This window comes from Tursiops truncatus, chromosome 6 (assembly GCF_011762595.2).
Source record: "Tursiops truncatus isolate mTurTru1 chromosome 6, mTurTru1.mat.Y, whole genome shotgun sequence".
NCBI lineage: Eukaryota > Metazoa > Chordata > Mammalia > Artiodactyla > Delphinidae > Tursiops > Tursiops truncatus.
In genome coordinates this window covers 81,878,357-81,906,158 of record NC_047039.1, presented here as the reverse complement: position 1 = coordinate 81,906,158, position 27,802 = coordinate 81,878,357, and the positions used below count along the sequence as shown (strand labels likewise).

Genomic DNA, 27,802 nt, shown 5'->3' with positions numbered 1-27,802 from the left:
TTACAAATGTAAGCATACAACTAGGCTTTACCAAAGAGGAATGTGTTTATTTCACTTAAATTCTTAAAAATACTTTTTTGGCAGTTGTCACATAAAATGTCCTAATGTAAAAAAATTTTCATTAAAAAGAAAAGAAAAGCATGAAAAAACAGACCCAAAATGTTAAGATTTTATTTACAAAGCTTCTTTGTTGTACAGAAAGTAAAAATGCTGTTACAATCTCAGTGTAACTGGCAGCCACGGACCGTTGACTCACCAATCATAGCTATCCACACTACAGCAAGAGTCTTACACGAAAACCTAACAATGCTTACAATTTTGTTGGGGTGAAGTCCCCAAGCTTGGTGGTGGATTTCCAAGAGGGACTAAATGGAGGAAGGCGGAATGTCACAGGAACTATTCTTTGGCTCTTTGGGTGGGTGGGTGTCCTGGGGTTTGTATCACAGCTACTTTTTTTTTTTTTTTAAACAGCTACCAAATCCATGTGAGCAGTCCAACCAATACTGAACAGTTCTTTTTTTGCAGGTTATTTGGGGTCTTAATCATCTTCTCCTTCATCATCTGTTTCTCTCTTCCTCTTTTCACCTTTCCCGCTTTCTTCCTCTTCTGTACAATAATAAAAATTCATTTTGAGACAACTGGAAAGGCATTTACTTTGCCTAATTATTGCTAACAGAGGTAACAACAATGCATTTTTTAAGGGTTGGGAGATAAAAAATGATGTAAGCTTGATCAAATCAACAGGTTGTTAATTAAGAAGTTTTAATTCTAAGAAGCATAAACAGTAGCCACGGAACCAAGAAGGGTAAAATGCACAGCAGCACCTCAAATCACAGCAAAGTTAACTCAGTTTTCTCAAGTTAAGTTGCTGTCTAACCAAATGTTTATTTTTCTTACACTTGTTGGTCACCAAAATCAGACATTAGTAGTTATTAAAATAAATAGCAAGGACTCTGGAGCTCCTTAAGCCTATTTCCTCATTTGTAAAATGGGGACAATGGCACTGACTCCATAGGGTTATTCTGAGGATTAAATGAAATAGCACAAGGATTTAGCCTAGAACATGGCAAGACTCAAACTGTTGCCAGTTTACATTAACTAAAAAGAGATTTCTCAGACTCCTTAAGTATTTGAGACACAGAGACCTACACGTCGTTCTGTCTTTTCAACTAGTAAAAACTCACTGCTACTTTAATGAAATTAGCTAAATCTGCACTAAATTGTGTTCCAAAAAGCTCCCTGAAGGCAGAGACCAGGTCCTAATCATTGCTGTATCCAAAGTAATTTTAGTCCTGTGACTTGCACAGAGAGAAGATGCTGCTGAGAAAGTATGAACCAACAGAAAGCACAGCAACCAACCCAGTACTCTGAAACTTACACAAGCGTTAGAATCTACTTTCTAATAAATAAACAGATGTTTCACTGGTTTTGGTTGTGGTGGGGAAAGGAATAACACCAATAAAAACTAGAAAGGTGCTATTTATCTACCCTGCAAAGATTACAATCCAATTAAGATTTTTTTTTAATGAAAAAATTCCAAACACAGAAATCTCATGCCTAACAGTAACACAAACGATGGGGTCTAAAAACACATGTGGGGACTGAGGCCGGGGCCGCCCATCCTCATACAGGCACTACTAACTGCTGTAGAGCAGGTGGGTGAACCAGTACACACACACTAATGGGGCTTTACAAGTGCTTCTGAAGACCACCAGGGCCAAAGGCATTTTATTTTCTTCTCAGTGATTTCAAATTCTAAATTAACAGACATTTCCCTTGATCTTTAACTGAGAGGGACCAAAGTGCATGCAGTAACCCACCTTCATCCTCATCCTCATCTTCATCCTCATCGTCTTCATCTTCATCAACTTCTCCATCATGTCCAAATTCTTCTTCCTAAAGAATGGTAAATAGCATATCATTATTAGATTAATTCTGCCAAGTTAAGAAGTACGAAGAGAAACAAGAACTGTCAATTAAATTTAACAGTTCATTCAAAGAGAAAACTGTAATGTTACTTTTATCTACTTTAATATAGTGAGAACTGCTGGATTTTCTTAAATTAATGAGCTTAATTAAAAATTTTCTTTAAAAATTGCTTTTCAGAAGTAAGCATTAATTAAAGACATCTTTAATTAGTATACAACTTATGATGGGTAACTCCAGAAATAATTTTAAAAACTTCAAAGCATGTTTGGACAAAGACTTCCATATTCCCTTTCCTATAAAAAGCTTCTTTCAGAAACTTAATTTCATTAGACACCTCTGAGATTATACAAATGCTCAGCCTTACGTTTGTACTACAAAAGAACATTTTTTTTTTTTTTTGATGATGTCTAATTTTCTTGGCCTGTATTCACAAGTCCCCTTTAGGGTCAAAGTCACTCCTTTCTCCTATCCTTCTATGGTATTCAGCTCCTCAGAGATAACTGTTATTACTGCCTGTCCCATAAATTAGACTACCTGCCTCTTTCAGAGCAGGACCACATTTTTCTTCAACTTTTCATCCTCAACTCTTTAACACAGCAGGTACATAATGCATTTACTGCATTAAGCTGGATATACAAGAAGTTCAGACTTGGTAAACATACCCTTCACTTCACTACAACAAAGGGGAGGACATCCCATCAGTTCTCAATGTTTCCAGTTTCCTCACCGTACTGGATGAATACTCAACTTGCTGCTGCCTCCCAAAGTTAAAGGGTCAAAACTTACTCTGCAGAGCCAAGCACTGCCTAGTTAGCATTCAGTAAGTATTCTATTTAGTATTTACTAAAAGGGGGACAAGAGCTAAATTAATCAGATTGCCATTAGTCTATTTACAAGCATACTAATTTCTTCAGAAGACTTCTTTTTTAAACAATCCACTTTTATTTCAATTACAAATGGGAAGCAGGGCAGCAAGAGGTGCACTGACCTCCCCACTGACTTCATCTTCATCCTCCTCCCCTTCTACATCTTCGTCTTCATCTTCATCCTCTTCATCATCAAACTCTTCTTCCTCACCATCCTCATCCTCCTCCTTGTCCTCATCTTCTCCTTCTGAAAACCGTCCAAAAGGAATACATCAAATACCCTGTGTGTCTCACAAGGTACACCTACTCAGGTGGTGGGGAGCTTTGGGTTGGTCCACAGGACAAATGCTGGGCCACACCAATGTCAGGGAAAACCACGAACCACAGTCACCTCCTTTCTTGCAAGTTGCTGAGGCTCAGTCCCTTTGACCTGAGCCCCATAAAATCCAGAGGCCAGGAGTCCTGGCGGACCAAGTGTACACTACAACACTTACCGATGAAATGATACAATGCCTAGGATTTGCTTCAAAATAAGGAAGGGGAGAAGTGGGTGGGAGTGTGTGTGTCTATAAAATAATATCAGGCGTGAACAGACCACAGCTGAAACTCAGTAATGGGAACATGAAAGTTAAAGTTAGTTTTACTGTTATTTCTACCTTTGTCTATGTCTGAAATTCTCCATAGTAAAAAGTCACACACACACACACACAAAAAACAAAAAAGACCCACCAACCTCCTCTGGGGTAAGGGTACCAGCACAAACCAGCTGTGCAAATCAGGAACCTGGGAAACACCCATAATAACCCCATAATGGGGATGGGGGTGGGGGCAGTGGTGGTAGCCAGGCAGGCTGAAAGGCACCTGTGTCCTGTGTTTCTACTCCATTTGGTGCAGGCCTCTCATCAACTAGTTCTTACCTCTCCAGGTCCTGGAGCTCGCTGTGCTCTCTCCTGCCTCCGGACCCCACATGCTCTTCCCTTTCTTTTCTGTGTGGCTAACACTGGCTCAACCTTTGAGTCTCAGTTAAACATCACTTCCTCAGGCCAACTTGCCAGACCCCCAGTCTCAGCTCCTATGCTCTCACACACCTGGTGCTTCTCCATTACCACACACTTTGCTCACTTGTGATTAGTTATTTAGTTATGATTACGTAACATTTCTCTTCTTAGTAGACAGTAAGCTCCAAGGGACAGGAACCGTGTTTGTTTTTTCTTAAAACTATTTTTAGTCTAGTTTTTAGATAGTTTTAAAAGCCTGGCACATAGGAAATTCTCAAATACTTGTTGCCTGACTGATGTTGCTCTCAAGAACTGCCTTCCACTCTCCAAGGAATTTTCTTTACAGGCTCCTGCACATGGGTGGCTGCTCAACCCATTTAAGGTGGACTTAAATATGGACAACCAGACTGGTTTTTAAGAAAAACTGAGAACAAGCAATGAAGGGACTAAGTGATGTAAACATTTGGAACAAGATGAAACATCCTATTCAGCGTCCACTTTACCATCTAACATCCCATCTCTTTTTGCCTTGTCTCAAACCTGCTGCAAAACAAAACTGTAAAATGCTTCCAGAGTACTACCCCACTAACTGCAACCAAGGTGCCTGATGATGTTCTCCACTTTTCTTAACCATTTCTGTCTTATAAACTTTCATCTTTAAAGATATTTAAAATAATACTTTAAATACAGTAATGCTGCAAATTCTAGTAACATCAGGAATTCTCGGAGAATAAGTTTTCTTCATGCTGATTGATGTGATCACTCATAGCTCTGCTTCCTCTAAGCCACTCAGGTGAGAAACCTTTTATCCTAAGAGTGACTCAGAGTAAACAAGTCACTGTGCAAGGAAAGCACAAGCTAATCGGGAGGGATAGTTTGGGTAGAAAATATACAAAGATTCTTAAAGATAACAGGATGGGGCTTCCCTGGTGGTGCAGTGGTTGGGAGTCTGCCTGCTGATGCAGGGGATACGGGTTCATGCCCGGGTCTGGGAGGATCCCACATGCTGCGAAGCGCCTGGGCCCGTGAGCCATGGCCGCTGAGCCTGTGCATCTGGAGCCTGTGCTCCGCAACGGGAGAGGCCACAACAGTGAGAGGCCCGCGTACCGCAAAAAAAAAAAAAAAAAAAAAAAGATAACAGGATGTAAAAAACCTTGATCAAATGTCAAAAATAGGGGCTTCCCTGGTGGCGCAGTGGTTAAGAATCTGCCTGCCAACACAGGGCACAAGGGTTCAAGGCCTGGTCCGGGAAGATCCCACATGCCGCGGAGCAGCTGAGCCTGCGTGCCTAGAGCCCGTGCTCCGCAACGAGGGAGGCCACCGCAATGCGAGGCCCGCGCTCCACGGCGAAGAGTGGCCCCCACTCGCCTCAACTAGAGAGAGCCCACGCGCAGCAACGAAGACCCAATGCAGCCAAAAATAAATAAATTTATATATTAAAAAAAGGTCAAAAATAAAAAGTATATTCTAATTCCATGTTATAGCTAGAAATTATTTCCTTTATTAATGAAAAATGGAATCCAACACATAGTGCTTTCAAATCATTACCTTTTAAAACTCTATAGTCATATATCAAAGCAGGAAAGATATTTATATTTGAATGTAAAAAACATGTACCAAGTGCTAGGCCCTGTGAATAAAGAGATAAGAAGATAATCATAGGGACTGCCCTGGTGGTCCAGTGGTTAAGAACCCGCCTTCCAATGTGGGGGACGAGGGTTCGATCCCTGATCGGGGAACTAAGATCCCACGCGACGCGGGACAACTAAGCCACAGCTAGAGAGCTGGCATGCCACAATGAAAGATCCTGCATGCCGCAACTAAGACCTGATGCGGCTAAATAAATTAATTAAAAAAAAAAAGAAGGTAATCATAGCATAGTTGGAAGGGACAAGAATAGCAGAGTGACAAGTGCTACGAAAGAGGTAAGCGAGGCGATGCTCTGGCACATACAAGGACCTAGGTCTCCAGCATCATAAAATGCTTCCTGGAAGTGCTGACAAAGCTGAGTTGGTAAGGATAAACTGGCATTAGCCAAGAAAGGGAAACAGCTAGGAGAAAGGCAGGAGACCTGAGGCAATGGTCCTTTTAGTAAACCATAAACCACAAGTACTTCAAAAAATGGACTGAAGCAGTCTATGATCTCTAGGCTCCAAATTCAAGACTAATTAGCTAACAAACCATTTTCTATTTTGATCATTTGAAGACTTCAATGCCCTAAGAGTTTCAAATTTAACAGAACGCCTACATGCATGGATATAAATTATTTTTCTCAATAGCAAGAGCATTCAGTGGCCTAATCAGGACCTTTGGAAAGCAGAAATTAAGTTCACTGCACGTTGCTTTGTGCCCACTCACCTTCATCGTCCTCTTCTTCATCCACACCATCCACCTCGGCATCTGAGTCAGGGGCTTCACGATCCTCTCGGTCATAGCCATCCAGGTAGGTCAGCTGGGGAAGGAGCTTGAAGACACTCTCTCGGTAGTCATTCAGGTTCGTAACCTCACAGTTAAACAGATCCAGGCTTTTCAGACATTCCAACTTTTTCTGAGGAAAAGGATCAAGAAACATACCTACTAAACCAAAGGAACATAAGCAACAAAACCCATCTCCTAAAGAGGTAAAATTCTAGGCTCTGAATTCAATTAGCTGCTACCTACTCAGCCTTGTACATAGGAAAACATTTCAAGTCCTTTGCAACCTTTATATTAGGTCACTAGATTTTTAATTAGTCCTTCCCTTCTACCTCTATCCTCTCAGAGAACTGTTTTCTTTTGGCAGTATGAACAGTCTTAAGAAATATGAATTTGAAATATTTATTAAAACTGGACCTTTTTACAATATGAGACAAAACAGAGACTTCAACAAATTTGGTTCAAAACTAGGTTTTAATGTTTGAGTAATCAAATGACCAATAAGAACTTGCTGGGTTATCAAGCAGTCAGTCTTCAGTGCTCTGGGGTGGTAGAATAGGAAGGGAAAAAAAATTTTCAATGAAATCAATCAACATCAAGATCCTTGACGTTTCTACTTGGGGACACCGACGGGAAACACTCGAGAACAGAACCTAGTAAAGCACAAAGTGTGGTGATGCAGATATTTTCTGGGAAGACAGGAGTCAGTGCAAGCTGGGGGAAAAGAAGGGGGACTCAGAGTTGAAACTTCACAAGTAGAGAAACTTTACACTCTTTTCTTCTTTTTTAATTTTGGGGGAAAAGATTGCCACTATTACCAGAACTTTCTGAAGTAAAATTCTTCTGATTTTACCATACCTTGAAGTTTTGTTGTAATACCTTTGTTTGAAACCTCCGTTTCATCTATCTAAAACAGTTAAGATCTAAAAACTTGGCCCAAGAAGTTTTCTGAGCAGCCAAAGCGAATAGGAAAATGTCCACGTATTCTACTCAGATCTTCATTTGTTATTACATCAGTGTACTAGTATTTCAATACCAGGTCTATTAAGTTTTGATTAAGGGTGAATTAAGAGATTGGGAGGGCAGAGTTAGTATTACAGGCAAGTAAGGAGACAGCAACAGAAAGTGACAATAGACCCTCATGGGGAGCAGAAGAGGGGGCAAACCGATAAACAGTAAACACAAAATGTGAAGTACTGTGAGGCCTGGTGCCTTTTAAAATAGGGGCTTGGGGGGCATATGGATATACGGCTTCATAAATTTAACTTTTAATGGTTCTGAGTCAAGAGAAAAGTTTGCCATTCTCTAAAAAATTACTGAGAGGATCTCTGTATGAAGCAAGTTGTAAAAAAATAAACGTTGATGTTTAAGGACTTCGATGCTTTATTGGGAAATCTATTTCAACATTCACAGGACCTGGGAAGAAACAAAGATGGAACAAAACCTTGTCTGCAGGACTTGAGGTATCTGTGTAGTTCTTGGGAGTTACAAAATCATTTGAAAATCTGTGCTCTAAAGCAGGCCTTGGCAAATGACAGCTGGCTGGCCCACTCCGGCCTGCCTCCCGTAGTTGTAAACCAAGTTTTACTGGAACACAGCCACACTCACTTGTTTATGTATTATGTATGGCTTCTTTTATGCTACAATGGCAAAGTGGAGTAGTTGTGACAGAGACTGCATGGCCTACAAAGCCTAGAAGATCTATTATCTGGTCCTTTAGAGGAAGGGGTTGATGATCCCTGCACTCACAAATCTTCGTCTTCCTGATCAAAGAGGTTCCCACACTGGTTTTATTCTCACTGAACAGCCCTTGGGAACATGGAGCCAAGCATGGAACACAGAACAGTGTTACAGCAACAGACAAATGTACTCCTCAAAACACCAAGGTACAGTGATCCAAGAGTTTTGTGGATCCAATAATGTGCTTATGTAAGTCAGTACACTGAGGTCTTAAGAAAGCTGTCCCCAGCCCTTCTGATCATAGGGAGAACTGCTTTTCTGTCATGTAGCTTTCAGATTAGGTTCCCTACTGGACAGCCCCTGACCCCCAGAAGCCCAGGTATGACTTCTTGACAAAGAGGAAAAAAAATGCTGAAATACCACCCCAGACAACTGTAGAACTCTTTTCTCTTCACAGAAAGGTTGACTCTATACCAGCTAAGATAGAACCATGAATATATTTAGGCATCTTTCCCAGAGGCTCAGTATAAATTCTTCACTCAAAGGAATGAGCCATTTACTGTTCAACATTATTTCCTAGGAATGGATGTGCAAAAATACATACAACTCCAGATCTTTAATGCTCAAAAGTGCCCCAAGCCCGTTTTCTAATTCTATCAACTAGCCTAGTACACAGGGCCTCCAAGGCTTTCCTGTTTCTGCAACTCTGAATCTGTGACATTTTTTGCTACTTCTTCAGAAAGGACCCATTATGAATAATTCGGACATGCCAAACAGTATGCTAGAAAACAAAGTGAAAGCAAATAACAAAATCCCCAATAACTGTAGGACTCTAGAATTGTTTAAAGCAGTAAAATTGTGCTTTAAGGCCCAAAATACACTACACACAGATTATTCAGGATCCCAATGTAATGTGTAAATACTGCTTAAAAAACAAAAAACAAAAAAAAAACCCCACAACTCTACCATTTCAGAAATTTGGCCTAAAACTAATAGGCTAGCCATAATAAACATTAAACATTTTATTAACAATAATTTTGCTTGCCTTCTTAGAATTTAGAAGGGCTTTGGGGGATGGTTTGGATGGCCCAGGTCTCTTAAAAAAGGTGTCCAAGGAAGTTTGAATTGATGCCTTCTTTGTCTCTCGATTAATGTCCCTGTAGTAAGCAGAGGCATTCACAATCATTGCATTGACTGTAAGAACTGGGCTCAACGTAGACGGAGTTCAAAATGTATGTGGTTGATGAGGATGAGGATGGTGTTTTCCCCACTGAAGAATACTTTCAGAAGTCAAAATGGACCCAACATTTCCCCCCTTCACCTTCTCCTACAGTTTTATTTATCCTGAAGTTATAACGTCAGGAGACCCACCTAGCGCCCCCAGGAATCTGAATAGAAAGTTCAGGAGAATGGCAGCTCAGCCTTTCCCAGACAGCCCTGGGTGTGTGGCACTGTGTCTCTGTCAACTCCCTAGCCAAGTGTGTGACTCTGGACAAGGGATTCAGCCTCTCCTAAGCCTCAGCTTCCTCATGTGTAAAATGAGGGCCATGCTATTTCTATCCATTTTATAGAAATGTTGAGGATTACTAATGGGATAACATACATAAAGCAACCACTACAGTGTATGGTACATAGCAGATCCTCCAAAAATGGCAAATATTATAATGATTATTTTTCTCATACTTCATTGCCCCAGGGGATTGAGACTTTCATAGCCACCAAAGGGCCCTAATAAATCACTGACCAGGTCAGGAACAACTCCCACACAATGTCTGCTTCTGCTCTGCCTCTGAATGCTAGGACACTGACAAAAGCTTCTGATGAAACATCAAAGAAGACTAAGGCTGCTAGGAGAATTAGGCAATGGCCAGTGATTTAGCATGGAAAGGTACTGCCTGGTGCTCTGTTCTAGAGAGAAGGGGTTCCTGTGCTTACAATGACCCTAAATTGATAGCCTGTCATTAACACAAACAATAAAGGCTTAGAGTGCCCCATGGGACTGGGAGACCATCAGCACTTAATTTAGTGCTCCTTTTGGAACTCCCAGCTTAGGTCAATTGGGGTATGGGATAAATTTATAGGTTAAAAAGAGAAGAACAGGTCCCAAGGGCAGTGGAAAGAAGGATGGACTTGGATTTGAATCCCTACTCGCCATTTATTCTGCAGCTGCTGAGTAATTAAACTTGGTTTCCTCATTTCTAAAAGGAGGACATTCCCTCTTCTTTGCATTACATGAGGATACATGGGCAAATGTTAACATCCTTGAATAAAGCAAACTGCAATAAATGTTTGCTTAAACATTGGAAATGGGGATTGATTTGGAGGAAAACAGAACTAGTGAAAAAGTAGGGAGCCCAAGTATCTGAGTGAACTGGTAACAGAAAAAAGGGGACAAAATTCATGGAGCAAAGGTGAACAACAGGCTCGCAACATTTATGAGAAATGAGCTAAATGTGGTCTACTTAATGAAACATAAAAACAAAGGGACTCGGTAAACAGTGACTAAATCTATATTGGAACAGACCCTCAATTACTATTAGGAGGGAAAAGACCCTATAGTTTTAGCAGGAAATCCTCTTTATTAAGAGTCATAATTTAACTCTATCGTCTCTTGAAATATCAACAGCACATTCTGTACAAATGATATGAAGTGCAAATATTTTAATATATTGTGATATCAGAAAAGATAGAGATAGCAGAAGGATGCCTTATCCTCTTGGGTTCTGCTGTGCTGGATCCTGAAAGACAGCTCCTATCTGCTGTATAGCCCCTCTCCCAATTAATGTTTGCAAGTTAAGTCAGATGGAAATACTGACTTTATGTACAACAGAAAAAAAAAAAAAAAAAAACCCAGAAAGCTGCCACAAACTTCTTTGGGTGATATGAAACAAGTTTGAGTTCATTAGCCTTATTAAAATAGAATTCTACTTCTATGAATAGAATGTCATATTTAGGGGAAAAAAGTCGTTTAACAATCTTGAATTGTTGAATGGAATAGGAATTTCCAGGTGGCAGCCAAAGAGAACAGGCTGTGGGGCTACCCCTACCCTGCATTAATCCCTGCCTCCAGAAGCTCTTTTCTGGTCACTGGAAGTTCCACTAGACTGGACCCCCATTAACACAGCTTCCCAACTTACAAAGCAAAGTAAGTGCATTACCTTATTTTATTCTCAGAACTCCTAAGTGAGGTAAGTTAGGCAGGGATTATTATCCTTCCTGCTTCATAATTGAGGAAACTGAGGCCCAGAGAGAAGAAGCAATTTGCCCAAGGTCACACAGCAAGTCTATAACCCAACTGGCATTTAACTTTCCATAGCTTATCCCAGTATGTAAGACTGAGGAGAATCTGGGGGTTCCCATGCAAAACTTTAGGCAACAGTGGTCCAGCTACAACACAAGATCATGAATTAGAAGACCTAAAACTCAGTGGAGCTGCCCTTGGCCTGTTCCATCTACAGATCAGATATGTCACCCAATATAAACAGCCTTTTCTGTAAAAGTATAATATAGAACAGTCTGGCCAGTCTGGGGAAACAATTTTAAGATAAATGTTTAAGGCTATAGTTAATATATGACATTTAAAAAGGACAAAAAAGAAAAGAATTCCCCTTTGAAGGAAGCTACCACAATAATAAGGGAGGGAGAGCAAAGTCACAGGAACACGTATAACTAAAGAGGCCCTGATTCTTTAAAACTGGACTCTTTCTATAAGAAGTACTATAAAAACCCACCATTTTCTCAGTCAATTATTATTTCCAATTATTTCCCTCACAATAAAGAAATATGAAAATGAAAATGACCAATAAGTCCTGGTTTTCAAATTCTTGATTACTTACCAAAGGTTCCAGGGTGCTGATATCTTTCAGTTTATTTCCACTTAAGTTTAGATGTGTAAGATTTGGAAGTTTTTCTGCTAACATATCCAGACCTCCAAAGATTCTATTGTCACTGAGCTCAAGCTGTTAAGAGAAAATGCACACAGCACACAAATACACACAGAGAAACACATATCATTGGAGTGTTATAAATAATGAATACAGTTCTCAAACACCAAGATCAAATGATCTCTATTTTTTATTAGGGCAGGTGTGTTCATTTTGTTTGATTAAACCCAAATAAGTAGTTTGCAGATCCCAGGAACACTTCTGGGAAGGAGAGACATGTAAGGATTAGAAGAGTTGTATTTTCTTAACCAGCTGCTAATTATAACAGTTTGCTGGCCCCTAACATCAGCAAATACATTTTCTAACCTAAAAAGTGGGTCAAAGCAAATGAGAATTCTTTGAGAAGTTGTAATACTCTATACCTGCCAGGAAGGGTAAATGGTCTGTGCATTCTAAGCAGCTATTCTGTGTGCCAAGCAAAGCTCACAATGCCCACTTGAAACCTAATCTGGTTCTGTTCAGTGTTGGCTCGCCATGGAGTTCTACATCTGGAAGCCACCAGGGGATGTTGCTCTGAAGGCTACAGTAATGGTACAAGCCCTTAAAGAAGCTCCATGACTTTGGAAAAAGGGACTGGGGCAACAGCTTCGAAAGGGCTGACGAAACCAACTCCCCAGAGGACACTTCTTACACAAACCTGGCACTAGCCTTTTTAAGAATCCACTCTAATTTCTTAGCTGCAGGTCAAGTAGCACAGCAAGTGGTATGCCAATGAAGGAACGAGCCTTCACCAAGGAATATTGGACTCTTAGAGTGAAAGAAATTGGAGCCTGGAAAAATAAGATGGTTGAGAGCATCTAATTCAAACTCTTCATTTTGCAGATGAAGAAAACTAAAGCCAGACAGCTAGTTTCAATTCTCTTTTAACTGCCAACAACAATGGTAACTGTATCTAACCCTTACACAGTACTTCAGGCACTGTTCAAAGCACTAGAAATCCATGAACTCATTTGATCTCACAATCACCCTATGGGGTAGGTAGAATTATTACCCCCATTTACAGATGACAAAAATGAACTATGAAGAGACGATATAAGTGCCCATAGATCACACAGCTGTTACATCGGTGAACCTATGATTTGAAGCCAGGCAGGCTAGCTTCAATGTGCTCCCCGCTATGCTATGTACCTAGAACAGCATGACAACTTATGCAATTTAGTCTGGCATGCAATGAAATGAAGGACATGATGCAGAATAGAGGAACTTTTAAAAATTTAAATATTCGTTGAAAGAATGGGTTTAAAAAACAGTAAGTCTGCTGCTTTGGTGTTATTAAGCATTTCAGAAGAGAAAAATGCAACATTTCAATACATTTTTTTCCTTCTGATGGGACAGTCCAGTAAAATATCTAAAATTTCTCTTGGTTGGTTAGAATATCGACACATGTAGTATTCACATCCTTTCAACATGAGTATCTTAGGGAGTAGAGATAACAAGGCAATCTGCCAAAGCATTTAGTGGCATATTTATTTTGAAATGAAATCAATGTGTAAATTTAGGAAACCTGTGACATTTATACACCAAAATTTCTTTCAGAACCTGTTTCTTGTTAAAAAAAAAAAAACAATCTGTGCTCTAGGGTAGGAAGAAAATCAGCTGTGAGAACACGCAATGTGCCTTTAAGTTTGGTTTACAGATATCTCTATTCCTCCCTCTCTGACCCTACAAGGTAAGTGATTAATAGGACTTCAGAAGGATTTGATACACTGATACACTGACTTTCTGAATAAGTGTGATAGTACACAGACCATGGTAATTCAGGAAAATGTACCAGGATGCTAGAAAAGCAGAACAGAACACAAAACACACAGTAGGGACCTGCTAGCATCAAGTTTATGTAGATACAGGCTAAAAAGCCATCAGTTTTTTATAGGCTTATCAGAGCTTCCAATGTCACAATAAACTATGCAAACATAAAAGGATTACACTTGAACCTCTAAAGGAAATGACTGTCAGAAAAAAGAAAAAAAATTTACAAATTTAAACATAACAGAATTCTTTCTGACAGGAGGGTTGCCCTGAAACTTATGAGGACTTCCTGAGTATTTATTACCTAAAAAAGGCAAATAAATAAAAAGCACTTCTGGATTTTAATTCATGTACTTAACCAAAAAACAAGTCCCTCTCAGAATTCAAGCAAGCAAGTTACAGGAACAGCCTACTTGTCCTTTGCCTCAATTTGATTTGTTTTCTATGTGTATCTTTTTTAGATGAAGGTTCAACTTAAACTCCCTAATAAAGAGATTAGGTAAACAGTGGAGAATTCTGCAACACTGCCATGACCACAAACATTTTCGTATGTAATGGAAAAGATACTGGATTAGCAAACAGGAAGATATGGGTTCTAGCTTTGGTTCCAGTACTAACCACTTCCGTGGGTGGCTTTAGGCAAATTACTGTACCTTTCTGTATTTTCTGGGTCTACTGCTGTGCCTGTAAAACAAGGCTAGAAGATCTAAGTTTCTTCCAGTTCTGACATTCTGGGGCTTTGTGACAGGGCAACGTACAAGGACATGAAAAAAACATTTTTCTTGAGGTTTTTTTGTTTGTTGTTTTTTTTTGGGGGGGTTGTTAGGGGGGATAGCGATTGGTTTATAATTAGACCAATAAAGCCCTAACAATGGGCCGTCAACTAGGATAGGGAAGTACAGCAGTTTTGTTAAAATGAACTCTTGCAGTCAATCACAACACATTTTAAACTTTCTAGTCATTAAGAATTACATAATGGGTTTGAAATAACATAGACTACAAATTTGAAAGGTCTATACTTCAATTCTCCTTAACATAAAACACAGAGAATGGGAGGCACCTGTGGTTCTTAAACCAGAGCATACTAAGAACAATGAGTTAACATCATAGCAACAGATTCATAACAAGTAATAAGTTATTCACAAAGTAATTATTCTTCATAACTACTATTTATTCAGCACCCAACATGTACTATTTCCAAACATCACAGCAATTCTGCAAGGTCAGGTGGTATTACAAGTTTACAGATGAGGAAACTGAGTCTTAGAGAAATTAAGTAACCTGAGGAAGATTTACCCATCAGGGAAACGTTAGAGCTGGAATTCAATCCCAGATCTGCCCAGTTCCAAAGGCCATATGCTTTCTGCTACACTAAACGCTTCCTTACAGATAGAATCATATATTTTTCCCTTCCGCAGGATGGTTCTCTCTTCTACTGTTAAAGAAAAAGCACTTACCTTTTTCAATTTAGGTAGTTTGGGGAGATTTGAAACTGAAATCAAGCCTACATTTATTAAACTGAGGAACTCTAAGTTCACAAATTCAGCTGTTAGGCCCTCAATTTTCCCATCATTTGATTTGCAATTGTCCAGGACAAGTTCTCGAACCTGTGGGTGACAAAGTGGGGAAGAAAAGCTTTAAAAAACATGCAGAAAACAATGCAAAAACTCCAATCATAAATACCCACCAAACCACCCACATATAGTGGCAGCCTCAACTTAGACCTAGGTCACAGTTATAAATAAATGAAAAATGATTAAGCCTTTAGTAACAATATTCTAATAGATATCAAGGGTGGAATGTCACACCATGATACAAATAAAGATTTAAACCCTTTATTTTCCAGAGACAGAAACTACAGTTCTTACAAGGTAAGTGAAGAAATGATACCCCCCTTATTCCTTTTCCCAAGTCTCTTCCGCAAGGGGCAGCTTTAACTACAAATGTGGAGTGAAGATACCCCACCACAACCCCTGCAACCTCTTTAGGCTGAGTCCACAACCCCTGCAACCCCTTTAGGCCGAGTCTTCCTCAAGGCCCAGGAGACTGACACAAGGAAAAGAGGAAAGCTTCACTTTTCCCATCAAGGTCACTAAGAGATTGTGGCTACAGGTTTCTGGACTATACATTTCTACTTTTGGTCTTATTAATCTTTACTAAGATTATTCTAACACTAGGAAAAGATCAAGATGCAAGAGGCCTTAATTCAAAACAAAGATCATTTTGTGTTACATGTAAGAAAGTATTTCTAGGGGAGAGAACTGTTAGATACTAGGTTCCTTTTTCAGGCAACAAAATCTCCTTATTTGGAGGTCCTGAAATTCAGAATTCAAATCCATCCAAAGGTATCACATCTGAAGACTGTGAATACTGATTATTTAATAAAGTCTACTGTGTGAATATCTACCGTGATAATCCCTACTGCCATTCTTGCTCTGTGGTTGACTCTGAAACTTGCAAGTTTTAAACACATTTTGATAAATTTACACTGATGCAAATTAGTTTTAACTGCCAAAGGCATTCTTGCAGTGAATCTAACACGTTTAATAGCATTAATCAAGCATGTATGAAGAGATGCTGATAGTTCTAAAATGAAAATAGGGGCTAGTAGTATCTTTATTCTCTCATACAAAATCCAAGGATACTACTCTAGCAATTGCTAACATTTATGGAGAATTTACTCATTTTTCTTTGTACCACCATACCCTTCCCTCAGTTACAGAGAAGGACACTGATTTAGAGTCTGTGACACCCACAACACCACAACTTCTTGCTCGCTTCTTCACTACTTCTCACTACTCTACTTCCTCTTCAGAAACCTTGCTTTCAGGATGCAAACAGGCCCATTATACCTTTTGTTTCTTTCTTCCCTTCCTTCCACTTTTCTCTAGCTACCTCGGACATTCTTTCCTCTTCTGATGAAAATTAGCATATCTGAAAACTTAAGGTAGACTGAGGAGAGCTGGGCTCCAGAGACAGATGCTTAGGGTTGAATTCTGGCTTTGCCACTCACAACCTGTGTGACCTTAGGCAAGTCACTTAACCTATCTGTGCCTCAGTTTCCTCATCTGTGAAGTAGAACTGTTATAGAAAGTAGTGCTTGGGGCATAGTGAATACTGGGAAAGGCTGCAGGAGAATGACAAAGACCTTTGCTATTTACTTTATTCCTATCTGTACTAAGTTTTCTACAAGCATGTATTTCTTTTGTATTAAAAAAAAAAAAGTAGGACTTCCCTTGGTTGCACAGTGGTTGGGAATCCGCCTGCCGACGCAGGGGACACGGGTTCGATCCCTGGTCCGGGAAGATCCCACATGCCACGGAGCAATTAAGCCCATGCACCACAACTACTGAGCCTGTGCTCTAAAGCCTGTGAGCCACAACTACTGAGCCTGCGTGCCACAACTACTGAAGCCCATGCGCCTAGAGCCCGTGCCCAGCAACCAAAGAAGCCACCACAATGGTAAGCCTGCACACTGCAACAAAGAGTAGCCCCCATTGCCGCAACTAGAGAAAGCCCAGGCGCTGCAACAAAGACCCAACATAGCCAAAAATAAATAAATAAAAAATAAATACATTTATTAAAAAGAGTAAAACCAGCAAATCATTTTTTTTTAAAAAAAGGTCAACTGTAATCCCCCACCAACCTAAGTAGTATACTGCACTACAAATAAATGTTTCTATTTGATTTGGGGGGTTTTCTATGACTATATCTGACAGAGAATCCAAAAACGTTATACAGAATGACACCAATATGCCAAAAGCCAAGTAAGGAGGAATTTAGATAGCCATTTTGCTTCCCAGCCCACGGGTGTACCTATTGGACATTTCTCTCAACTGGTAAAATTCTGCTTTAACTAGAGTCATCAAAGAGTTAGAACAAGTCTGCTGAACCAAATAGCCAAATAGGAATCAAGGAGAAATTGGGAGGGAAAAAAAGATGTTAAAGTGGTCCAAATCTGCAAATCTAACTGCTGAGTATGAAAGATGATGGAGAGGAATTGAGGTTCTGGTTTAAAGAAATGGGAACTACGTAGCTGGATGGAAATAGGAAGGAACAGCTTTGGGGATGGGGTCGGGGTAGGGGGGGAGCAGGTATATAATGAATACCACAAATAATACCAAGTTTAAAGTTCTCATGAGAAGTCCAGGTGAAAGCATCCCCAGGCAGCTGGACATGAGGGTCTGGAGTTCATGGGAGTTCTAGTTTTAAGTTCTGATTTGGAAGTCATCAGGGTAGAGACAGCAGTGAAAAGATGGAATTCCTAGGAAGAGAACCAAGGATGGAACCTGGGGGATCCTGCAAAGGTGACTTGAGAAGAATCAGTAGTACCCAAAGGTGAAGCATTAGTTTCAAACACCCAGAAAGGTTTATGAAATAAGGCATAAGAAGTTACTGGGGGGGGGGGGGGGGAAGGATTGAAAAAAATTAGATAACAATACAACTGTCCATCAACAAAGGACTCACTTCCAGGATACAGTGTATGATGAAAAAGGCACAAAATGTATAAAATGTTTTCATTTATGTCACATATCACACATTCACTTTCTTATATTCTTCTCAGGGAGAGAAAGTGACTGGCTGGGGGACTTTTCCATAACCTTATTTAACATTTCTATGATGAGATTAATCTATTAAAAAAAATAAAGGTTAAAAAAAAGGTCACTCCTAGGGACTTCGCTGGTGGTCCAGTGACTAAGGCTCCACGCTCCCAATGCAGGGAGCCCAGGTTCCATCCCTGGTCAGGGAACTAGATCCCCCATGACACAACTAAGACCTAGCGGGGTCAAATAAAGAAATAAATATTAAAAATAAAATAATTTTTTAAAAAGGTCACTGCTAGCCTTGAAATTTCATCAAGCTTCATGATGGCAGGGTCATGTCTATTTTAGTTACCACCATACCTCAGGATGAGAAGGAGCCTTCACAACTGTCAAATGCAGAAAAAGTGGCATTGGGGTTTGTGTCCGGATTATAGGGGAATGAGCAGATGATGAAACAGAGGAAACCTGGGTATGAAGAGAACCTACTTTCTGATCTTAAGCATAATCACATTAATGCTACTTAAAGCATATTGCTGTTTGTCACTTAATACTTTGGGTTTTTTTTTCAGTCTTTGTATATTTTAAACACAGCAAGATGAAACAATATTACTTAGCATATTTTAACAATTATAAATATTTTTTAATGGCTAAAGAAATTAAAGTGTATGGATGCACCATAAATTACAATCCTCCCTATTGAACATGTTTCCAAGTTTATTATATATAATGCCATGCTATCTTTTTATGTGAAATTTCTTTTGTAATAAGGATTGTTTCCTCACAATCTATTGCTAGGTGAAAAGAAATATAAACGTTAGAGTCTCTGAGTTTTGAGTTCTTTATTTAAAACGGCAACCAATCCCTCTTAACACTTTTTTGGTGACCTTTCTTGACATATGGAAATTCTAGGTATTTGCATATAGTTATCTTTTTCTTGAGGATACTGTTTTTACCCTAAGTGAGGAAAAAACCAAACACCTCAAAAGAAATGACAAAAAAGCAGACAAGCCATAAAAATATAAATCATCAGTAAACAAAAAAATCATTCAACAACAACAAATTATAAAAGATACATATTTAAAAATGAGATGTTATTCTACTCTTATTGAGGATGGGGCAGCTCTTTCATGGAGAAGAGATGGCTAGGATGGGTACAGGTGCAGGTAAGTTTGTAAGTGGGAGAGTGAGAAGTCAGGGAACGCACACCTGAGACCTTTAATTTTCTCCTTGAGTAGGAGGCAACAGAATGTATTGGGGTGAGTACAGGGAAGGGCTGGGCTGTATGGCTCAGCAGTGAAATCATGTCCCTAGACTTTTCCAGGAAGACTAAGCACGTAGTAAAGAAATGGGCTAACCCCAGAACAAAGTTCCAGAGGCACAGTAAGAAGATGAGCCACAAACAAGCACAGAGCAGAGTGAGAAATTACTGCAGAAAGCAGAGACCAAAGGAGGGTCCACTTAGGGCCGTGCCCAAGGATGACAGGTCTGGAAAGCCTGCCATAAGCAGCATTCTAGCCAGTCTAAAGTTCTAAACAGGACCCTGGTGAAAAGGTGTCTGCTCTCAGGCATTGTGTCAGCAGCACTTGAGATAACTAAGCCTCCCCTCTCCCCCAATTCCTTCTTGAGGGTGAAGGGATCCAGACTGCCTTACAAAGGAAGGTACATGGGGTGGGGGACATACAATGCCATGGCATCCCAATCTAGACCCAGAATAAATGGGAGGCTCTAATCAAGAAAAAGCAGCCCTAGTTTTTCCTCCTTATGTCCCAAATCCTCCCAGGAGGGAAGGTTGGGCAGGCACTTGTACATTTGTGGGCACAATTCAGGGAGCTATTTGATCCAAGGCAGAGTTACCAGGCTTTCTGATTGAAGAAAGATGACTTAACTTTGGGGGCCAAATTCACTCTTCTTCATTCCTCATCTTCCAACTAAACTAGTTTTTTCTCAAATGGTAATTTAAGGTAAACACTTAAGAGCTAAAGACAAAAATCCAAACTGTTTCCTATTCAACTTTTGTTTTTGATAGTTATCAGCAAAGCTGATACTCTAGTTTTTCAATGCAAATTTTGAAATATATTGCAACCAAGTTACAGGGATTGGGGCTAGGAGCCCCATAGGAGATCAAGGAATTTTCCTTTCATCCTCTCCAACTTGCTCTCATTTCCTACTTCCCTAGCTACTCTTTTTAAATTTATTTATTTTTGGCTGCTCTGGGTCTTCATTGCTGCACGCGGGCTTTCTCTAGTTGTGGTGAGCAGAGGCTACTCTGTTGCGGTGCGCGGGCTTCTCATTGAAGTGGCTTCTCTTGTTGCGGAGCAGGGCTCTAGGCACATGGGCTTCAGCAGTTGTGGCACGTGGGCTCTAGAGCTTAGGCTCAATAGTTGTGGCACATGGGCTTAGCTGCTCTGTGGCATGTGGGGTCTTCCTGGACCAGGGCTCGAACCTGTGTCTCCTGCATTGGCAGGCAATTCTTAACCACTGCGCCACCAGGGAAGCCCCCCTAGCTACTCTTTAAAAAAAAAGAAAATAAATTTTCCATAACTGGTTGAGTGACCTTCCCCAATCATCAATTATAATTGTTATAAGAGGGAAAAGAAGATACAGAGGATTAAAAATCATTGAGTTATCAATTTTTTTGTTAGAAAATACATGATTATTATAGTAAGCGAAATATGTCCAAAAATGTAGAAAGTAACTCTTTCTGAGTTAACCAGTCTTCAAACCTTCCACCCTACTATTATTTTAAAATAATGTTTGCAAAATGACAGTAGAATAGAACATTAGCAGTTCTCAAATGTGTTTGGATGGCAGAACTGTTGGTATGAAGGAAGGAAACACTCATACCCTACTGGTGGGGAGAACCATTCTAGAAAGCAATTTGACAGAGATTCACATTACAAAATGTTCATTTCAATACTACTTAAAACAGTAAAAAACCTTCTAACCACCTAATGGGGATGGTTAAATTATGGCCTATGCAGGGCTTCCCTGGTGGCACAGTGGTTGAGAGTCCGCCTGCTAATGCAGGGGACACGGGTTTGTGCCTCGGTCCGGGAAGATCTCACATGCCGTGGAGCGGCTGGGCCCGTGAGCCATGGCCGCTGAGCCTGCGCGTCCGGCGCCTGTGCTCTGCAATGGGAGAGGCCACAACAGTGAGAGGCCCGAGTACCGCAAAAAAAAAAAAAAAAATTATGACCTATGCAGACGTTAACAATGAGGCTGTAAAATAATAAACTGTGCCAGAGAAAGATAAAGATGTTTACTATATTTTAACAAGATATTATATGCATTAATAGCATGATCTGAGTTTAGAAAAAAACATTCTCGTGGACTATACACCAGAATGTCTAGATGGTAGGATGGGTGTGTATGAGATTTCTGAGTTTTTAAATTTTTCCTTATCTATATCTACTATTTTTTTTAGCTTATCTGTATCAAATTTTTCTTCAATGAAGACTGTATTCCTTATACAAGGAAAAGAACCCAATTAGCTGCTATGCAACCAATTAGAATATTCCACGGAGCTCAAAATCACATCACAACAGACAAAACAATAAATGCCAAAAGTTGGGGGAAAGGTTCTTCTCACGTTGTCTTTTTTTTCCTTTTTTTTTTTTTTAAGGCTGTACCATGCGGCATGTGGGATCTTAGTTCCCCAGTCAGGGATCAAACCCGTGCCCCATGCATTGGGGCAGTGAAGCGTTAACCACTGGAACGCCAGGGAAGTCCCCTCACGTTATTTATTTTTAAAAGTAATTTTTTTTAGTAAATTGGGACTAAGGAAAAACAACTCTTATTTGTGGGATATGAAATGTCTCAGTCTAGCATACAGCCCACCAGTGTTCCACAGGGGCATTGATTGTAAACCACAGGAACTGCATGACTTTCTAACTTTGAACACAAGACTGGAACAGAGCTAACATCAAGGCTAGATACCCCTAGATTCATAGTTAATGAGGTGCTCGTATCAGTGGCATGTTTGGCATAATAGAAAGATCAGGGCCTCACATAAAGAACACATATTTTCTCAAATTCTGGAATATATCTAAATTACAAATTTAGATATAGATAATATCTATATCTCGCTACTGCATGTCTCTTCTCACATCTGACAACACCACCAATTTCTGTGGTATACATGGTATGTTCTAGTACTATACAATTTCCTCTCAGTGAAATAACTGACAACACCAATAATGTTTTGTATAAAGTATTTCCTATCCTTGCTTATATTTAAAAACAGTGATCACTGTTCTTTTTGAAGATTATTTTAAAATGCCATCTTAAGCCATTTTTTCCACTATGAGAACAAACCTCTGATATAAAGAGGTGCTTTAGACTAAGAAAAAACTTAATTATTATAGTTCTTTATAAGTCACCCCCTTAGGGAAATGAGCATACCGGTTTATAACAGGTGAAATGGAACCTATTATCTTGGTCTGTCTCATGTACTTTGGCTAAAGAACACAAGAAGTAAAGTGTTACCAGGGTCTTCTTCAAACCCCCAAATAAAATAAAAACAAAAAAGCCACACTCACAATAAAAGTCCATCTGGGGATTTCCCTGGTGGTTCAGTGGTTAAGAATCCACCTGCCAATGTAGAGGACACGGGTTCGAGCCCTGGTCCAGGAAGATCCCACATGGCGCGGAGCAACTAAGCCCGTGCACCACAACTACTGAGCCCGTGTGCCACAACTACTGAAGGCCGTGTGCCTAGAGCCCGTGCTCCACAACAAGAGAAGCCACCGCAATGAGAAGCCCGCGCACCGCAACGAAGAGTAGCCCTCGCTCGCTGCAACTAGAGAAAGCCCGCGTGCAGCAACGAAAACCCAACACAGCCAAAAATAAATAAATTTATTAAAAAAAATTCCATTGAAGAAAAAAAAGCCCATCTGGTCTTTAAACAAAAACACTGATGATCAAGCCTCCACTTACCCTCCTCAAACAGTCTTAAAGCTCGCTTGATGACATCAAGGTCAACCAAGGAACACACTGTGCTGTGCATTTAAGAGCCTCCTGTCATTATACCAATACATTCAATAAAGACAGGGTTCTTCTTCTTTCCCCAAATAACAAGAGTCTGCAGGATTCCAGAGGTCAAGGCTACTCTTTAACAGTTGGCTCCACAACATATGGAGCCATGTGACTAGCTGACTTAGAATCATCTTGGAACTTCTCACTTATCTTAAAGATGATGCTTTTGTGCAAAACATTTTTAAACTCTTATTTTAAAATTTCCTACAGCTTCCCCTCACCCCCCAAAGCCTTCAGTTTAAGGTCAAAGCTTTCCCCTCTTAAGAACCTAACTCCTACTCAGTCTCCCTGTAAGAGTTCCTAGGGGAGCCATTCTTTTTTTTTTTTTTTTTTTGCGGTACGCAGGCCTCTCACTGTTGTGGCCTCTCCCGTTGAGGAGCACAGGCTCCGGACGCGCAGGCTCAGCGGCCATGGCTCACGGGCCCAGCCACTCTGCGGCATGTCGGATCCTCCTGGACCGGGGCACGAACCCATGTCCCCCGCATCGGCAGGTGGACCCTCAACCACTGCGCCACCAGGGAAGCCCAAGGTGAGCCATTCTTTACCCCACAATCCTGGCTGGCTCCCACGACACTCTCCCAAGGCCCCCTTGCACAGTGCAACGGCACCACCAGGTTCTGAGGCTTCAGGACGGAAGGGGCTGCTCTCTGCGTTGTTCACACTGCTTTTCCAGGCCCTGCCATACTGTTGGTACTCAAATATTTATTTAATAAAACCAGTGGATTACGGACTTCTCTGGTGGCAGTGTGGTTAGAAATTCGCCTGCCAATGCAGGGGACACAGGTGTGAGCCCAGGTCTGGGAAGATCCCACATGCCGCGGAGCAACTAAGGCCATGCGCCACAACTACTGAGCCAGCGAGCCACAACTGCTGAAGCCTGCATGCCTAGAGCCTGTGCTCCACAACGGGAAAGGCCACCACAGCTAGAGGCCTGCACACCGCAACAAAGAGTAGACCCCCCACCCCCGCAAGTAGAGAAAACCCGCGTGCAGCAAGGAAGACCCAACACAGCCAAAAATAAATTAATTTTTTAAAAAGTCAAGGGCTTCCCTGGTGGCGCAGTGGTTGAAAATCTGCCAGCCAAAGCAGGGGACATGGTTTCGAGCCCTGGTCTGGGAAAATCCCACATGCCACGGAGCAACTAGGCCCATGAGCCACAACTACTGAGCCTGCGTGTCTGGAGCCTGTGCTCCACAACAAGAGAGGCCGCGATAGTGAGAGGCCCGCGCACCGTGATGAAGAGTGGCCCCCGCTTGCCGCAACTAGAGAAAGCCCTCGCACAGAAACGAAGACCCAACACAGCCAAAAATAAATAAATAAATTTAAAAAAAAGTCAAGATATATATTTTTAAAAAGGTCATATATTAAAAAACAAAAACCAGTGGATTACAGTAGGAGAGTGCAGCCCAATACAGTAGCCACTAGTCACCTGTGGCTTTTGAGTTCCTGATATGTGAATACTGCAACTGACAAACTGACCTTTCAGTATAAGTTAAATAGCCTCACGACTCTAGCCTGTTTTGGGCAAAAGGGCAAGGCTTAAGCTGATTTCTTGAAAAATTAACGGTTGCACATATATATGTTCTTAAAAAGCAATATATTAGTTATTTCATATAAGAACAAATTCCACATACAACTAGCCCAGCTGTACTTCCCAGAAGGAGCAACAGTGCTCTTAGCTGAGTATTTTAAGAGTACTTTATGCACCCTCAAAGAACTCAAATTCCAGATTTTAAGGCACTTTGAAGACCCATGTGTACTTTTCTTTTGGAAAATTTGGCTAAATCTAATTTCTCCACATTCTCCTCATTTGGAACTACGCAGTAATAATTCAGACGTCTTAAATTAACAACTCCTCAAAATGAGATCACAACTCTACAAGGTTTACAGTATGAAGAAGCTTAACGGTTCAATATACTAGCACGTGGCCGACACAAAATGTCTGACTGATGGACCGAAGGGACCACTGAGGTCAAACCTCAACCTTAAAAACCCAGAGCACCGAGTCGAGACGCCCACCCCCCGAGGTCCTCAGGGACAAACGGGGAGGCTACGAGGTGCAGCGACCCGGCACCTCATTTGTGAAGACCTCAGGAATTCAAAACCTCATGCACACAAGGGAAAGCCGGTTGACGAATTCCCACAAGTTGGCAACTTGTTACCCATAGCTCCCTGACTGCACGAAACGCGCCCATCGCCAGCATCGGCTGCCCCAGGGCCAAAAGACGCCACTCACCCGAAGAAGGGATCTGGCAGAGGCACGGCCTCCCCGCGCGGGGGCCAGGAAACATGGCCCCGCGCCCGGCCACGGGAAGGCGCTCTAGTTCGCGGGGAGGGCCAGGGGAGAAAAGAAAGCCGATTCTTAAACGTCCACCCGCCGCTCACGCAGCCGCGGCGGGCGAGTGCCGGCCTGGGTCGGCGGCCCTGGAGCACGTGCGAGGACAGAGGCCGCCCGGCCCGCGAGCCCAGCCGAGGCCCGCCCGTGCCCCCGACGCTCGACCAGGGCGGAGGCGGTCGCCTGGCGTTGCCCTTTTAAGAAGGGGGGAGGGAGACGGCAGCGCGCCCAAGAGATGAGTCGGCGGCGGCCGCAGCGCGCGGCTCCAGCCAGAGCGAGCCAAGCCCTGGCGAGGCGGGCACCATACAAGCCGCAGGTTCGGCCCGGGGAGCGGCGGCCCACAGCCACCGCCGGTGCGGACGGGCAGGGCCCGGCTGGCCGAGCCAGCAGGCCGGCTCACGCGGCGGAGGGAGACGAGAGCTCGCCAACATGGCGCTGTGTCGGCCTGTGGCGCGCCCCGGCTGACGCGAGGAGCCGCCGCCGCCGCCCGCCCACACCGAGGGGCCAGCCTCTCAGGCAGGGGCCCCAGGGCTCCGCTGCGGCGGCACAGGGGAAGGGAGAAGCCGCCTACGCCACACCGGCGGCCCCGGGCTGAGCAAGGCCCGCCCTGGGAGGCCGGGACTGGGGAAGGCCCGGGGGGCAAAAAGGGAGCGAGAGAAATGCCGGAGAAAGTTTTATTTTTAGGCTTGAAAAATGGCGGGAACCGCATCCTTTTTTCAAACTTGGCCTGGGGAGGGGCGGCGGTTGCGCCACCGACGCCGCCCGAGCTCGCCCCTCCCCCGCTCCGCGCGCGCCAAGCCATGCCCGCTCAAGCCCCCCAGCGCCCGAGCGGACCTCCCGTCCCCCTCAGAGGCCAAGAGCCCCCTATTCGCCCCTCGGCCCCTGCCCTAGCCGGGCCGGCGCCAACCGCGAGGCCTGGCCGGAGGAGCCCCCCCACCCCGCCCAAGCCCCTTCCCCGGCCGGCCCGGGGCGCGCGGAGCACGGCCTGGCCCGCAATGGGCCCAGCCCCGGCTGGCCGCGCGGCTCCTCGGCAGGCCGGGCCTCCGCCCGGCCGCGCGTCCCGGGAGGCTGCAAACATGGCTCCCAGCGTTACACAACCCCCTCCTCCCTCCCTTGCCGCCGGCCACACGCACACGCGCTCCTCCGGGAAAGGACCCCGGCGGGTGAGGAGCTCAAAGTTTGCTTTCCCCACCCCACCGCCTTCCCCGGACGGCCGCGGGGGCCCGTGGGCGCCAAAGAGTTAATCCCCGCGCGCTCGCTCCCCCCTCCGCGCTCGCCCGCCTTCCCAGTCCGAGCCCGCGAGCTGCGCTCTTCCCCGCGCCGGGCCGGCGAACCCGCGGTCGGGGCCCCGCAGGTGGCCACCATTACATGCAAGTCATCGGGGGAGAGGGCGCCCGAAGGGGGCTCTGCTTACAGCTGCCGGGGTCCGGTTCCTCAGCTCCAGGTGGATCCTCCTCTTCATGTCCATGTTTCTCTCTTCCCCCCTCTCCAAACTTAACTTTCCGCGGCGGTGGCGGAGGGGGGAGAGGCGTCCCAGCCTGCGCAGCGAGGGCCGTCAGAAGGGGTCTGCTAGTAGCAGAGGCCGGCGGCGCGGTCCCGGGCGGTGGGCGGCGTGCGGGCAGGCGAGCGGAGCCCCCGGAGCCAAGTTACTCACGGGAGCGGAGAGAAACCATGGAGGGAAAAGGGGGCTGGAGCGCAGCGCTGTTCTCACTACCGCCGCCCCCGGCCGCGGCCCCGCACTGCGCTTAAACCGGCGACGCGTCGCGGGTGGCTGCTCGGCTCGACTCGGCCCCGCGCGGCGCCGCTCGGCTCGGCGGCCGCGGTGCACCAAGGACGGGGCGGGGAGAGGCGCGGCGGGAGAGGCGGAGGCTGGGGGGAAAAAGCGCAGCCGGGTGGACGGGAGTGACTTACTCCCGCCCTCAGATCGCACGTGGGGGTGGCTGATGTAAGACCCGCCTCGGGAGCTTCCCCGCCCGCAGCTAAGCTGAGACCCCGGGGTCCCTCCTCGACGCGCCCGGAGACGGGTCTCCAGACCGCGCTTGGACGTTTGCCGGGAGGGCTGAGGGGGGACTTTACAGCCTGGCTGAGGGGGTACCTAAGGCCAAGTCCTTCCGCGGAGGCTCGGCCTGGCCCTCCCGACACCCGCGAAGGCGGGAGACTTGTAGAGAGCGCGGGACGAGGGCTTTCGGGTTCACCTCCCGCTCCTCCGCACCGTGTGGGGCCAACAGCCCGAGCCCCGCGTCCCCTTGACCGTGTGGGGCTGGAAGTGCTGCGAGGATCCTCGTCGGGGGCAGAATCGCGGCGGGCC

The 27,802-nt window shown here is 43.6% G+C and overlaps 1 protein-coding gene across 1 annotated transcript; it reads right to left on the bottom strand.

The window, feature by feature from the left end:
* Positions 1-151: 151 nt before the first annotated feature.
* ANP32B (acidic nuclear phosphoprotein 32 family member B) lies at positions 152-27,225 on the bottom strand. The gene is made up of 7 exons (XM_019949021.2): positions 26,909-27,225; positions 15,039-15,188; positions 11,725-11,847; positions 6,152-6,341; positions 2,918-3,042; positions 1,821-1,896; positions 152-606 (listed from the first exon to the last, which is right to left on the bottom strand). Exons 1-7 carry the CDS (start codon positions 26,960-26,962, stop codon positions 539-541), a joined length of 786 nt encoding a protein of 261 aa, XP_019804580.1. The 5' UTR covers positions 26,963-27,225; the 3' UTR covers positions 152-538.
* Between the last annotated feature and the right edge of the window lie 577 nt (positions 27,226-27,802).

What these genes read in the sequence shown, in the direction of transcription:
- ANP32B (XM_019949021.2), bottom strand. Translation starts at nt 26,962, where the DNA reads ATGGACATGAAGAGGAGGATCCACCTGGAGCTGAGGAACCGGACCCCG. An exon ending in GGAACCGGACCCCGGCAGCT is followed by an intron (nt 15,189 to 26,908) that starts GTAAGCAGAGCC and finishes TGTCACCCACAG; the next exon opens with GTTCGAGAACTTGTCCTGGA. An exon ending in AGATGAGGATGAGGATGAAG is followed by an intron (nt 607 to 1,820) that starts GTGGGTTACTGC and finishes ATTATTGTACAG; the next exon opens with AAGAGGAAGAAAGCGGGAAA.